Source organism: Apteryx mantelli, chromosome 20 (assembly GCF_036417845.1).
Source record: "Apteryx mantelli isolate bAptMan1 chromosome 20, bAptMan1.hap1, whole genome shotgun sequence".
In the NCBI taxonomy this organism is placed as follows: domain Eukaryota; kingdom Metazoa; phylum Chordata; class Aves; order Apterygiformes; family Apterygidae; genus Apteryx; species Apteryx mantelli.
The window spans coordinates 15,730,504-15,744,038 of record NC_089997.1 but is presented as its reverse complement, the minus strand read 5'-3'; the positions used below and the strand labels follow the sequence as shown (position 1 = coordinate 15,744,038).

At 56.9% G+C, this 13,535-nt stretch overlaps 1 protein-coding gene across 1 annotated transcript in view; it reads right to left on the bottom strand.

Moving 5' to 3' along the window:
* Positions 1–594: 594 nt before the first annotated feature.
* Positions 595–13,535, bottom strand: part of LOC136993811 (antigen WC1.1-like) — a gene marked incomplete at its 5' end in the record, with an annotated part of 107,793 nt that continues 94,852 nt past the window's right edge. The window contains 5 exons of the mRNA XM_067308757.1: positions 595–734; positions 1,528–1,842; positions 2,279–2,585; positions 4,656–4,837; positions 6,027–6,341. Of these exons, the coding sequence (XP_067164858.1) occupies positions 595–734; positions 1,528–1,842; positions 2,279–2,585; positions 4,656–4,837; positions 6,027–6,341 (1,259 nt within the window). The remainder of the gene's footprint in view (positions 735–1,527; positions 1,843–2,278; positions 2,586–4,655; positions 4,838–6,026; positions 6,342–13,535) is intronic.

Here is a 13,535-nt window from a genome sequence, read left to right as displayed (position 1 = left end):
TGACGTTGTTGTCCTCGGTGCAGCTGCAGAGCAGAGAGAGAGATAGAGGGGTGTGTGTGTGTGTGTATGTGGACATCCCCTTAAAGTCCCATCTGAACTGTCCTTCTCTGGGTCCCCATGACAGGCCCAGGGTCCTCTGCTCTGGGCCGTGGAGGGGACAGCACCGGCAGACCAGGGGATGCACTTACAGGGGTTGCAGGAGTCCCACGGGCAGAGGCCTGAGGACACCCAGCCCCACAACAGCTGCTCCCCACCTGACACCAGACACGTGACCTCCCCAGGGGCATCCTTGCTCTGAGGAGCTCTGGGGCCTTGTGAGGACACAGCTGGGGAAACATGTCCTGGAACAAGGGAATGAAGCACTGCTACTCACCGGAGCAATTCACAGCAGCATCTTCCTTGTGCTGGCAGGCACCGCTGTCCCCAGGCTGGGTGCAGCAGTCCCAGAGAGATTGCTCCGTCCCTCTGCACTCCACCCGCTCCAGCCAGATGGGACCTGTCCCCTTCCCAAATGCAGCCTCCCCCAGGGCAGACACGGCAGGGCCACAGCCCAGCTGCCTGCAGGCGACCTCGGCATCCTTCATGTCCCAGGAGTCATCGCACACCGTCCCCCAGGAGCCGCGGTGCCAAACCTCCACTCTGCCTGAGCACCTGTCCTCTCCTCCCACAGCACGAATCTTCTCCATCTCTGGAAAATGCAGAACCCCCCGTGTCACTGGGGCAGCTGGGAGAGCCTGGCCAAGTGAGAAGGGCACATGGAGGAGCAGCTACCTGTGCAGTTCGTAGAGTTGGGGCATTTGGCCACCGGGGCTGGAGTGGCTTCTGGTCGTCTCCCTGCAGAAGAAAATGCTGCGGTGAAGGGGCTGCTTCATGGGAGTCATGTGGACAGGAGCAGGACTGACCTGTGCTTGAACCTCCCAGTGCCTCCTTGCTCATGGACACAGCTGGATCCCTGGTAATTCAGGGTAGAACAGCACAGCACTGAAGGCTTACCCCCGCCTGCTCACCCCCAAAGGGTCCCTGGTTAGCAGAGGAGCAGAAGGATGTTCCCAGAGGGCAGGCTTCTCTGAGCTCTGCTGCCGGCAGTGCCCTGCACGCTGCCTGTTTCCTACATAACCCTCAGCCACCAGGACTGGTTTCACTCTCCCCCTTCCCGTTCCCTCAGCAAAACACAGCCATGAGCACGATGCTCTGCATGGACTTCCCAAGCTAAAAGGTGGTTGTCTGGGCCCTCTCTATGGGCAACAGAGAACAACAGGCACCTCCAAGAGGTGTCCAAGGGGAGCTGGAGGAGACCCTGCCTGGAGGTGCCTCTGCCCCTCCTTGGGCTACGCAGGGAACTCAGGACAGCTATTGCTGATGGACACGTGTCACTCTGAGAGATGAAGTCTTGTTTGTGTCACTGACAGCACAGTGGTCTGAAATGGAACGTAAAAGCCACTCCAAGCTCTTTCTCTGCATTGCACCTTGCTGAACAGGGAGCAGGACCTGCTGTGAGCCTTTGTGCCCAGGTGGCTCCAGCCTTACCACTGCAGATGATGCGAGTCTCGTCTTGTTGGTAATCACATGACTGCAGCTTCCAGGGAGCAGAGGGGCACTGCCAAAAGGAGCTGTTCATCTTCCCACACTGAACACGATCCAGCCATGTGGGGCCAGATATCCTGCCATACGGCAGGTCTGCTTCAAGGAACCCTTCATCTCCACAGCCCAGCTCTTTGCACACCAGGGACATGGTGTCAGGAGTCATTGAGTTGGAGCAAACACTCCCCCACGTCCCATTGTAGAAAACCTGCAGGCGCCCAGAGCAGCCGTCGCTGTTCTCCAGCCTCAGGGCTGTGAACTCTGGAAGGAAAGGCACAAAGTGGGGGGGAACAAGCTGGTCCTGGGATGAGGAAAGAGAAACCTGAAGCATCCCTGAAAACCCTCCAGGTTATTCTATGGCATCCATGGGCAGGAAGGCTTACTGCAAGGAGCAGGGACTCTTCTGGACACCCCAGGGCTCAGACAGGCAGAGGGCACTGCCAGCAAGTCACTGTTTCACCAAGGGAGCAGGGAGAAGTCCCCAACGTGCAGCACTACCCTCCCCTCTAAGCCCTGGGGACGTCTGTGCTCTCCCTATAACCCTGACTAGGTCCAGTGAGGACTGTGCACGGATGTTCCCAGGATGGGGGCAGGAAGGGGGCTCAGGGCAGCCAGGGGCAGGCTCGGCCATGCCCTGCTCTCCCTGCATCCCTATCTTCCTGGGCACCAGGCTCCCACCACTGCTCCCCACACAGACCTGAGCAGACGACTCCTGCGTCCTCTTTGTGCATGCAGTCGTGCTGCCCCCAGGCCCCGGCAGGGCAGTCCCAGAGAGCAGCTTCACCCCCGGAGCAGTTCACCTCGTCCAGCCAGATCTGCCCGGAGCCTTCCCCGTAATGAGCAGAGCCGGTCACCTCCACAGCCACCCCACAGCCCAGCTGGCGGCAAACAACGGTGGCGTCGGACAGGTCCCAGGAGTTGTCGCAGACGGTCCCCCAGGTGCCCTTGTAGTAGATCTCCACTCTCCCGGCACAGCGCCCTGCCCTGTTCACCAGCCGGACCCGCCGGCTCCCTGCAGCCAGGAGAAACCCCAGCTGTCAGGGGCTCCCGGCCCTGGGGAGTACAGTGTGTTGGGGACTGTCAGTGACTCACCTGAGCAAACCACTCCCACATCCTCCACAATTCCTTCCGGCACTGCCTCAGGCAGGGAGGTGTTGCAGAGGGTCAGGCGAGTCTCCCTCCCTGCACACTGGACCCTTCTCAGCCCCACGGGGCCTGTCCCTCGCTCAGACTTTGGCGGGTTGTAGGCTCGCTCTGCCTCTCCGCACTGGAGCTGTCGGCACACCACGCTGGCATCGTTCACATCCCACTGGTCATCCAGGACTCTGACCCACGTCCCGTGCAGCAGCATCTCCACTCGCCCGTCACAGCGGCTCCCTCCGCCCACCAGCCACAGGGATTCAGAGGATCCTGCTCGGAGACAGGCAAAGTGCCCTGGACCCTCTGTGACACCGGGGAGCCCTGCACCCTGCCATGTGTCTCCCATTTCTGATGCCCTGGGACACCCAGGGACTCACCCATCTGTAGCCGGCTCACAGTGAGCATGGAAGTTTTCCAAGTTTTTTTTTTTTCTTTTTTCCTCCAGTCACTAAACCTTGCTGACTACAAATGTCATTTCTCAGGAAGGGACAGGGATGGGGAAGCATGGGAGGTGAGGGCAAATCCCAGAGCCACCAGATATGTCCTTAATGATGAATGTGGAGCAGCTTCAGCAGGAGGAAGCACTGGCCTGTGCAATGGCCTGGGTGATGGACAGGACGAGCACAAGCCTTGCTCCATCTCCACGCTGGGACTGGACCCTGCTGAGACACCCAGGGGAGAACCCACACGTCTCTACCCCTCTGCATCCCTATGGATTGGGGATGTGGAGCTTGTGTCCTTGGCAGGAAGCAGAGGGATGAGGGCCTTTCTTAAAAAACAGGACGAGTTTGGGGTTCATAGTGACAAGAAGCAAGGGCAAATCCCAGCACCACTCTGCAGCTCGGCCTCAGCGATTGCTCCTGCAGGACGCGCCCACAGCAGCCCCTGCAGGCGCTGGGATCATGGTCTGCAAGGCTCTCTGTGGTCTGGGACGGGGCTGTGTGCTGCAGGAAGGAGTGGAGGGTCCTTCACAGCTGCACTGAGTGGAGCTGTGTCCCACAGCCCTGTCCTGTGCCTGTGCTGTAGCAGGGGAGCGGAGGAGCCCAGGCCAGGCGGTGGTCTCCAGGGCCTGAACCAGCTGCCCTGGGGAGGCAGAGACCTGAGCAGGCAAAGCCCTTTGAACCCCTCCATGGGAAGCCAGGGTTTCTCCAGGGAGAACATTCAGCTTGTCATTGCCATGGGCTCCCCAGCTTTGGGTTGCCGTGTCACACACAAGGGGCAAGTTTAGTTAATCCTCCATTTTCCCTGCACTCACCTGAGCAAAAAACACCAGCAACGTTGTCATGTGAGCATGGGGAGGCCCCCAGGGCAGTCACAGGGCACTGTCCCAAATGGGATTCGGTCCCATCACAGTGGAAGGTGTCTCTCCAGACAGGGCCGGTTCCTCTCCCAAAATGCCCTCCTCCGGGAACAGACTCGGCAAATCCACAGTTGAGGTGATGACAGAGAACGTGTGCGTCACAGATGTCCCAGCGAGAGTCACAGAGGGTTCCCCAGGTCCCCTGCACCTGGATCTCCACCCGCCCCAAACACCTGCTGCCATTCACCAGCCTGAACCCTGGATATATTGCAAGGGAGAGAGAGGGTAATTAGAGAGGATCCCTTTGTGCTTGTGTTCATCCATCAGTGGAGAGGGAAATGTCACAGAGATTCAATCCCATCTCCTTCGCTTCTGTCACCACAGGAAGACAGATGACTCCATCCCTCCTGCACTTGCACCATGCTCAGCGCAGTCACTTCCCTGCTCCCCTACCCCACAGCACACAGCTCACAGGAGGCATTTCACACCTCCTCCCTGAATGCTCACGTGTGCAGGTGACACCAGCGTCGTTCGCGTGGGTGCAGGTCTGGTTGCTGAGGGACATCCTGGGGCAGGAGGAGAGGAGGGATTCATTCCCCACACACTGCAGCTCTTTGTCCCAGATGGCACCGACCCCCTCTCCAAAGTGAGCTGCCCCGGGGATGGACAGGACTGTGCCACACTGCAGCTCCTTGCAGATAACATCAGCAGCTTCGAGACCAAAGTGTGAGTCACAGACTGTTCTCCACTGGTCTCCATCTCTGATCTCCACACGTCCTGAGCAGGGGCTGTCTCCTCCAACCAGCTGGACAAATCCTGGAGAAAACACCGATGACAAGCAGTTCCTAGAGGCTTCCAGCAGTTACATACCTGCATCCCACATGATTTCCAAGGCAGCCACATCCAAAATGACCTCTGAACATCCCAGCAGCAGCCATCTGTGGGTGTTGATGACACAAAGCCTTCAGGGCCCCTTGCACCTCCTTTCACACCCACACAGTGCCCCAGGGCTTGTGTCTATGCTGGACCCACAGCCACAGGCACTGCTCAGGCAAATGCTGCTGCCCCAGGAGCCCAGCGCTGCCCGGCACAGGCCCCCAGCACCACAGTGCCTGGACCAGGGAAACAGGCCCAGGTGCTGCGGAGCTCAGAGCCAGGCTGGGGAATCGCCTCAGAGCAGCCCAAAATGCTCCCTGTTCCTGGGGGTGTCCTGGGGTGTTGGGGTGTCTGTGAGGGGAGACACGTCCCAGGCACAGAAATGGTGCAGCTGTAACCGGGTCGGTGTCTGGGCCAGCTGTCTCCTCCGACACGTGCCTGGGGAGAGGTGTCCCCAGGCAGGGCCACAGCGCACTGCTGGGGCTGTGCAAGTCATGGCCAGCGACCGGGCAGAGGAGCAGGAGATCTGCGTGCAGCCCTGGGCTGACACCGGCGCATGCCGCAAAAGCAGGCGCAGACGAGGGTCAGCAAGTGCTGGCAAAGCCCTGTGGCACGGGGCAGCGTGGGGAGCCGAGGGCCGGCAGGAGCGGCTGGACAGCGGGTCAGTGCTGCCTGGACAGGCCGCGTGGGGCTGTGACAGCCCCAAGGACCCTGCAGGGCCTGTGCGTGCGGTGATGTGGGAGGGAGCAGCCAGGGGCCTCGCAGCCGCCAGGCCCCGAGCTCACGTGGGGCTGGTCCTCATGGGGCGGCCCTGGGCACGGGGTGCAAGGTGATGCCCGTCACCTAGCTCCTCTGCCCCAGGCCCTGCTCTTCTCCTCTCTGAAAAGCCCCTTCTGTTCAGCCTGAGGGTGGGCTGAGCCCCCGCGACCCTGATGGGGTCTGCGCACCCGCGGTGGGCTCACCCGGGGCTTTCCCCAGGGACAGCAGCAGCAACAGTCCCAGCTCAGCAGCGAGAGCAGCCACGTCAGGGCCTGCTCCGGTACCCACGCATTTCTCCTTCAGGGCACAGCCCGGTTAGTCCCCGATCCCAGGACCCGCCCCAAAGGTGAGGAACTGGCTGACTCCTTACCTGAACAAACCACTCCAGCATCCCTAGCATGACTGCAGTAATCTTTACTCCAGTCATCATGTTCGCACTCAGACAGGGCAGTCTCGGTGCCTTGACACTCAAGACCACTCAGCCAAATCTGGCCAGATCCTGGTCCAAAACGTCCATCCTGAGGGGCTTCGAGAGCAGATCCACAGCCCAGCTGCTTACAAACTACAGCAGTATCTTTCATGTCCCAGCCAATATCACACACCGTCCCCCACTGGCCCTGGTGTTTCACCTCCACTCTCCCAGCACAGCGCCCGCCTCCAGCCTCCAGCCTCACCTCCACAGCACCTTCAAACACAGACACGGGGATGGTTAGGAGAATGCCGAGGCCCCGCGCTGTGGCTTTGCAGGGTCCCCTGCCCAGGGCCGAGTCCCAGGCACCGGGGCTGTGAGCCCTCTCCCCTCTGGGCTGTTCCAGGGGCAGTGTCGGGGTCCCTCCTCTCCCTGCGGGCTCTGCTGGGCTGGGCTGGGCTGGGGGATGCCCAGCTCTGGCCCTGCTGGGCCATTCCCACCCCAGAGCCCTCGGCACCTCCTCGCACCCCGCACCCTGCCCATGCCCACCCAGACACCATACCAGGCTCTGCACAGGGCACCCGCTCCTCCCCAGTATGACACCTCATGAGCAGCCCTGAACTCCCAGGCCTCCCCACACTGCTGCGTCCCCCATGACCCCAGCCCCCTGTCCACCACCCACCCTGGGCACCACTCAAACCCACCCACCTCCCCCAGGGCTTTCCGTGTCCCCAGGGAGCACCAAGATGATCCCCACAATCCCTCCAATGCTCATTACCTCCTTGCTCATGGGGATGAGCCCAGCCCCTGCCCTCAGCCAGGGCCCCTGGGAAGGACACCTCTCTGCCGGGCTGTGGATGCAGATGCCCTCGTCCCCTTCTCTCTGCAGGGCACAAACTGCCCCTCCTCAGGCCAGGCACACCCTGACCCCAGGGCAGTGAACAGCACAGAAACCTTCCTGGGCACCCAGGGGTTGGCTGTGTCCTGGGGATTGCTGAGCTCTGCAGTCACCAGCTGACCCACCATCAGCTCCAGGGGCACAGCACTGGGGGAACAGGGGGTCCCCAAAGGGTGCCCAAGGACGAGGTGTCTATAAGCACACCCAGGCACCAACTGCCATAAGCACACGAGCCCTGGAAGCACCAATACCCTTCTCCCACCCAGAGCAGCACAGGGTCAATGGACTTGAGCACCTTCGAGCCTTTTCTCACTGCTTTCTGGGATGAAACCCCTTTTCCAGAGGGATCCCCATGACCCCACTGGTGCCCATTGGACCCAGGGCCATGTGATAAGGAAGAAGGCACTTACCCCAGCAGAGCTGCACCCAGAGGAGCACCCTCAGCACCCGAGGGACAAGAAGTCCCTCTGCCTCCATCTGCAGCCTCCTGCCCTGACGGCACTGCCCTGATGCACCCCACTCCCTGACACAGTTCCTGGGGACTCGCAGGGGACAACAAAGATGGGAGGCCAATATATATCTGCAGGTGCTGGCTCAGCTGCAGGAGGAGCCAATCGAAGCAGCAGGCACCTTTTTAGACATTATCAGGGCTTATCTCCCTTCTGACACAGCCCAGCCCTCCAATGAACTTCTCCAGCGCTCTTCATGACCATATATGAGGCACGGCTCCACTGCGGATGTCACGGTCGCTGCTCTGGGGCATCACCACAGGGCCCATCCCAGTGGGACAGGGCAGATCATGGTGGGGAAATGGGTCTGTTGCCCCTTGTACCCCACTGCGGGGACCGGGAGTTTCGGGCATGTCGTACGCTGTGTTTGCCCGAGTGCCCAAGGTGCGAGTGCCCAGCTGTCCCCGCACCATGGGAACCGTGGAGCTGGGATTGCCCCTGGGACAGGCTGTGTCAGGAAGGGAAGGAAACAGAAACAGCCCCTCACCCTGCTACAGCCCTGCTGTACCGGGAGCAGCAGCGGTGAAAGGCCTCTTTGCCATGGCCAGAGCCCCATCCCGTGAGTGCGGGCTCGTTGATCCCTTCCTGGACAGCCCTGTGGTGGGTGCCCTGGTCAGGAGCAGGGAGCTGGGCCGTTTCACTCCTCTGACAGCACACAGGGCAGCCCAGGCATTCAGACCCCCCCGACTCTCAGCATGTTCACCCCACAGCCCGTTATTCCCTCGCAGGGGCTGATCGGGAGATCAAAGCCTCACCTGCAGGTGCACAAACCACAGCCCACGTGACCTCGGCAGCCTGCGCCGCGCTCTCCCTGCAGCAGCGCCCGAGCCAGGAAGACGGTGGTTTCTCTCTGGGCTTGCTTCCCCAAGCACTGTCACTGCATGGAGCCGCTGTGCCAGCTCCAGCCCCAAACCTGCTCCCAGGGATGGGGCTGCAGCGGCTGCTCCTGCTGCCTTTGCAGACACGGCTGCTGGGCACAGCTCCTAGAGGGGGATTTTTCCTCACAGGTGACCAAACCACCCCCCGGGCCCTGCACTCAAGGCTGGGCAGGGGGACAGGTGTCCCCTGTGCAGCAGGGTCTCAGTGCTCACAGCTCACAGCACTACCACAGCCCAGGGCCATCGGCACTTGGCACCTCGCCATCTCTCTGCAGCTCCCATCCATCGCACACCACCATTTATGCAAAACAGCACACACATTTCACTGCAGTTTCTCATTAGTGATGCTGCATCTCACACCACCCCACCATGCTGCTATTGCACACCTTCATGCATTCCAGTGCCATTAGACTTTCACGTATGGTCATGTATTTTACTTTTCCACTTACTCAGTGGTTTTCTACTCAGAAAAGCTTGGGCATTGTATTAGGCTCTTTGAATATCATTGTGCCTTTCTTTTTTCACATTACTGCATTATGTTCCCCTTCCATGGGATGCTGTCCTTATCCTCTCAGGAGCTCTTTGCATTTAACTTATTCACCTTCCCTTCCCTTCCCAACAGGCACACGGCTTGGATACTGATTGTGAGGTCACCGCTGCCGGAGTGCCTGATAGGCCAGCAGCAGGCACATGGGTGGGACACGTGCTTTTGAGGTCATTCCTGCTGCAGTAACTGATAGGCCAGCAGCAGGCACAGGGCTTGAATGTCGACTCTCAGGTCAGTGCTCCCTGAATAGCTCAAAGGCCAGCGGCAGACACAGCGCTTGGATGTTGATTGTGAGGTCACTTCTCCCAGAGCCCCTGATAGGCCAGCAGCAGGCACATAGCTTTGATGCTCATTGTGAGGTCACTGCAGCTTGAATGCCTGATAGGCCAGCAGCAGGCACATAGCTTTGATGCTGATTGTGAGGTCACTGCAGCTTGAATGCCTGATAGGCCAGCAGCAGGCACTTGGCTTGCATGGTGATTGTGAGGTCACTACTGACTGAGTCCCTCATAGGCAAGGAGCAAGCACATGGCTTGGTTGTTGTCTGTGACATCACTTCTTCCTGAGTACCTGATAGGCCAGTAGAAGGCACATGGCTTGGATCTGGATTCTGAGGTCACTGCTGCCTTAGCATGGTGCATTAGGGACACAGAGGGGACACGACTAGACATGGCAGCAGGCAGAGCTCCCCAAGGGCCTGAAAACACAGCAAGGCCAACTCTCCATCCCTGGAAGTTGCTTTTACTCTCCCAAAGGCTTTGAAAATGGACTTTCTGGGAACATCCATTTTCAGCCCTGATCATGTTCAGTTCCCACCTCAAGGAAGCAGATGAAGTGGTCCCAAGGGGCTTCACCTGGCTGAATCTCCTCTCTCTTGTGCCCAATCTGCTGCCAAAAAGAGGCCTCTGTGGACATTTTTCTCATGCCTTTCTTTGGGGGGTGACATTACCTCTGTCTCCTCCAAGAGCCTTTGCACCCAGTCTCCAATGAGAACATACTTGGACAGAGAATCGGAGACCTCTAACATGTGAGAGCCCCGAAGGTGATATTAAAGCAGGTGAACACATAAAGAACAGAGACCCAGTACGGACCTTGCAGGAAAATCTCACAAGCTCCCTGCTGTTGGACAGGGGTAATTTCTACAGCACACAGACCCTGGAAAGCAGACATTACTAATGCTGCAGATCTGTATGCTGCTGGGACAGGAGTGACCTCAAAGTAGATTCCCAGCCATGTGCTTGCTGCTTGCCTTTCAGGGACTCAGAAAGACCTGACCTCACAGTCACCTGCAGAACAGTGTTTCTGTCACTGGCCTATAAGCTTCTGAGACAGAAGTGATCTCAAAAGCTCATACCCCAGCCATGGACCTGCTGTGGCCCTATCAACCGATCAGGTAGAAGTGACTTCACAATCACCTTTCCAGACACATCTCTGCTGCTATCCAATCAGTTCAGCACACACAAGTGACCTCACAATCAACAGCCAAGACTTCTTCCTCCAGATGGCCTATCAGGTACTCAGGCAGAAGTGACCTCATCATTAAGAGCCGAGCCATGTGCCTCCTGCTGGCCTATCAACTACTTATAAAGAATTAACCTGACACCAGTGATTTTCCGGCATTCCTCTTGCAGGCAGTAGTGACCTCACTGCCCACACCACAGCCACGTGGCTATTGCCACCTGAAGCTCCCCCTGCCTTCCCCCAAGGCTGAGCCAGCTCCTCAACGGCCTCCCTGATTCACCTCATGGCTTCACAATGCTCATAGTGCAGCAAAACACCCATTACATACCAGTTATTAACCCAAAAAAGTGTTAGCTTCTGCCTAGGTATTACCTACATCTAGCCTATGACACTTAGGAATTGGAGAACAGCCTGTAAGGAATTCCTGGCAACATTTTCTAACAGGAGCATTGCATGAGAGGAACAATCATGAAACTGAAGACAGCAGGGCCTCCTGTCCCAGGCAGAGGGAGAAGCCTTCCTGCAACTCAGAAGTCTGGTTCCTTCCCCAATGCTCAACAAACCCAGCAAATCCTCCACACATCCAGGACAACAAGCATTCTACTATTTCATGGTTTCACCTTCTGGAGCTCCCTGGAGGAAAGCAGCCCAGGCACCAGCACCGCTGCCCCCGCCCCGGTGGGAGGGCACCTGCTGCCATTTGAACACGCCCGCAGCCCCCACCAAACCCACTCGCACCCGCTCTCCCTCCCGCTCACTTCTCTCCTTTCCTCCCTCTCCTCTTCCCCACTGGCTCCCCAGGGACCTGCCATGGTTCAGGGCACAGCCTCCCTCTCCCCGGTGGCTGCTGCAGAGCAGCGCAGCACCCTGCTCCGGGCGCAGGCCTGGCTGCAGAGGAAGCTGCCCTGCCGGCTGCTGGTGCGGGGAGCTGCCTTGCTCCTGACGCTGCTGCCTGAGGGGGCTGTTTGCGCCCTGCTCCGAGCGACTGGCCCTGCGGGGCCGTGGGGCGCAGCCGCTGCGTGGTTCTGCCCTGCTCTCAGCGCTGCCCTGCTCTCCTGCTCCTCCGCTCTCCTCTCCCCTCTCCTCTCCCCCTTCCCTTTTGCTTCACTCTTTCACACCTTTTCCTCCCTCTCCCCCTCGCTCCCTCTTTCTCTCCTCTCTCTCCTCTCCCCCAGGTCAGGCCCCACCCCTTCCTCCCCTCTCTGAGGGCCCTGCATACTGGACTCCGATTGGCTAACAGAGCCGTCAGTCTGAGGGAGCCCCGCCCTCCTCCTCTTGCCAGCCAACAGGAGGGCTGCACTGGGGGCGTTGCCATGGCAATGCCATGGCCACATGACCCTGGTGGTGACCCATCTTTAGTGGTGGCTGCGGTGTGAGAGGCTCCTTCGGTGCTGATGAGCTGCTGTTCCGGGCTGACGCACGTTGAAACACGGTTCGTGCACGGGGCGAGTCAGGACACGGAGGAAGAGGGGGCCGCAGCCCACCTGAAGGAGTCCTGGCGTTTCTGCAGCTCTGCCTGCGGCCTCCTTCCCGACGTGGCCTTTGCGCAGCCCAGGCTGGCGTTGTCTCCTCGAGGATTTGCAGCGTGTCCCAGCTGTGGGGTGGCCTGTGTGACGGGATGTTTTTGGTAACAGCTGTGAACACAAAGTTCAGGGGAAATCAGGTGGAACAGATTCAAAAATACGGTTACTTTGCAAGACTACAGTTACTTTGCAAGGCTCTGGCCTATCATATGCCAAAGTCAAGCTGCATATAAGTACCATGTGCCTTTTTTTTTTTTTTTTAACTTCCCAACAAAGACAGAATTTTGCTCTCACAGGGAAGAACATGTAATGCAGTTTGAAATCAGATGCACGACAAATACATATAATGGGCTGGAAACTTCACAGATCTCACAGTACCTTCTGGGGTAGACTTCACTTGATTTTTGATGCGACTTAGTGTGACCTAATGTTGTTTTTGTTATTGCCTTTGAAATGCTTGCAGATGGAAACATGCAGTCTACAGCAGTGATTCCCCATCCTCCGCTGATGATGATGAGCAACATTTTGCGCAGGAATCTACTGAAGAGGAGGAGCAGCTGCCTGACTGTGAAGTGTTCTCCTTCCTGCTCCTGTACAGAGTCTAAAGGGTGGCAATATTTAATCCATTGGCATAATATGTAAGTTGTTGGCACTGGTGGCTCTTAAGTGAGCTCTCTACCACTGGACTTCTACAATTGATTCTTTAAGAGCAATTGGATTTCTTTGGAGAGGTTAGGCATAAACTCTAACTATTTTAATGTAAAATTCTGCTGTCCCTCTGCTTTACAGTAGGCTATTCAGAAAGAAAACCCCCATAACAGAAAATGTATATGTAGAGGCAAGGATGGGGTTTCTTTGCCTTCCTTTAACCTAGGACATGGGTTCTGTTGAATTTATCTTTAGGTAAACTGAGGCAGCAATACATTTGTGTGCTTGAAAAACTTCTGCCAATACTGAGCTTTTATAGTAGCAGTAAATAGTAATTCCTTAAGATTTGTTAAAATGCAGCATATCTGTAGATTCAAAGTAGAGGGAATTCCTTGCCATAGTTAAAGGCTTAGTGTCTTGTGTGATAAAAGGAAAGTATACTCAAAAGGTGTCCTGGTTTAAAAAGGTGGTTTGGGGGGTTTTGTCACCTTTGAGTGTCTTATGTACATGTGAGCTTGATGAGATTATAAGCAGGAGAGGTTTATCTGTTGGAAGTCAATTGTAATGTTTTGCTTGAAAGACCAGGTGTTTCCCTTTATGAGCACAATATCTGAAGATTTAACAGTTAGCTGTATATATTCTCTATCAGCAAAACTCATCTCACAGTATGATGAAATAGAACTTTAAAATCTTCTCTTTCAATAAGGTTAACAGTATTGCAAATAAGGAAACAAAAACCTTCAAATGTCTTGCTGCTTTATTCATTGATATTGTCTTCTAAACAACAGTAGGTTAGCTTTGCTAGTTGCTATTTAAGTATTATGTGGAAACGCAGAATACCTTTTTCCTCCTCCCAGCTTTAGACTTTCTCCTCAGCTATTGTTGACCAAATCTGGGAGACAAAATCCAATAACTTGCAATGTTTTAAGAAGGAATGAAAGCCTTTTCTATCAAGTCCTGCCTGTCTATCTGGAGATAGATCAGATCCATGGATGAAGATCAACTA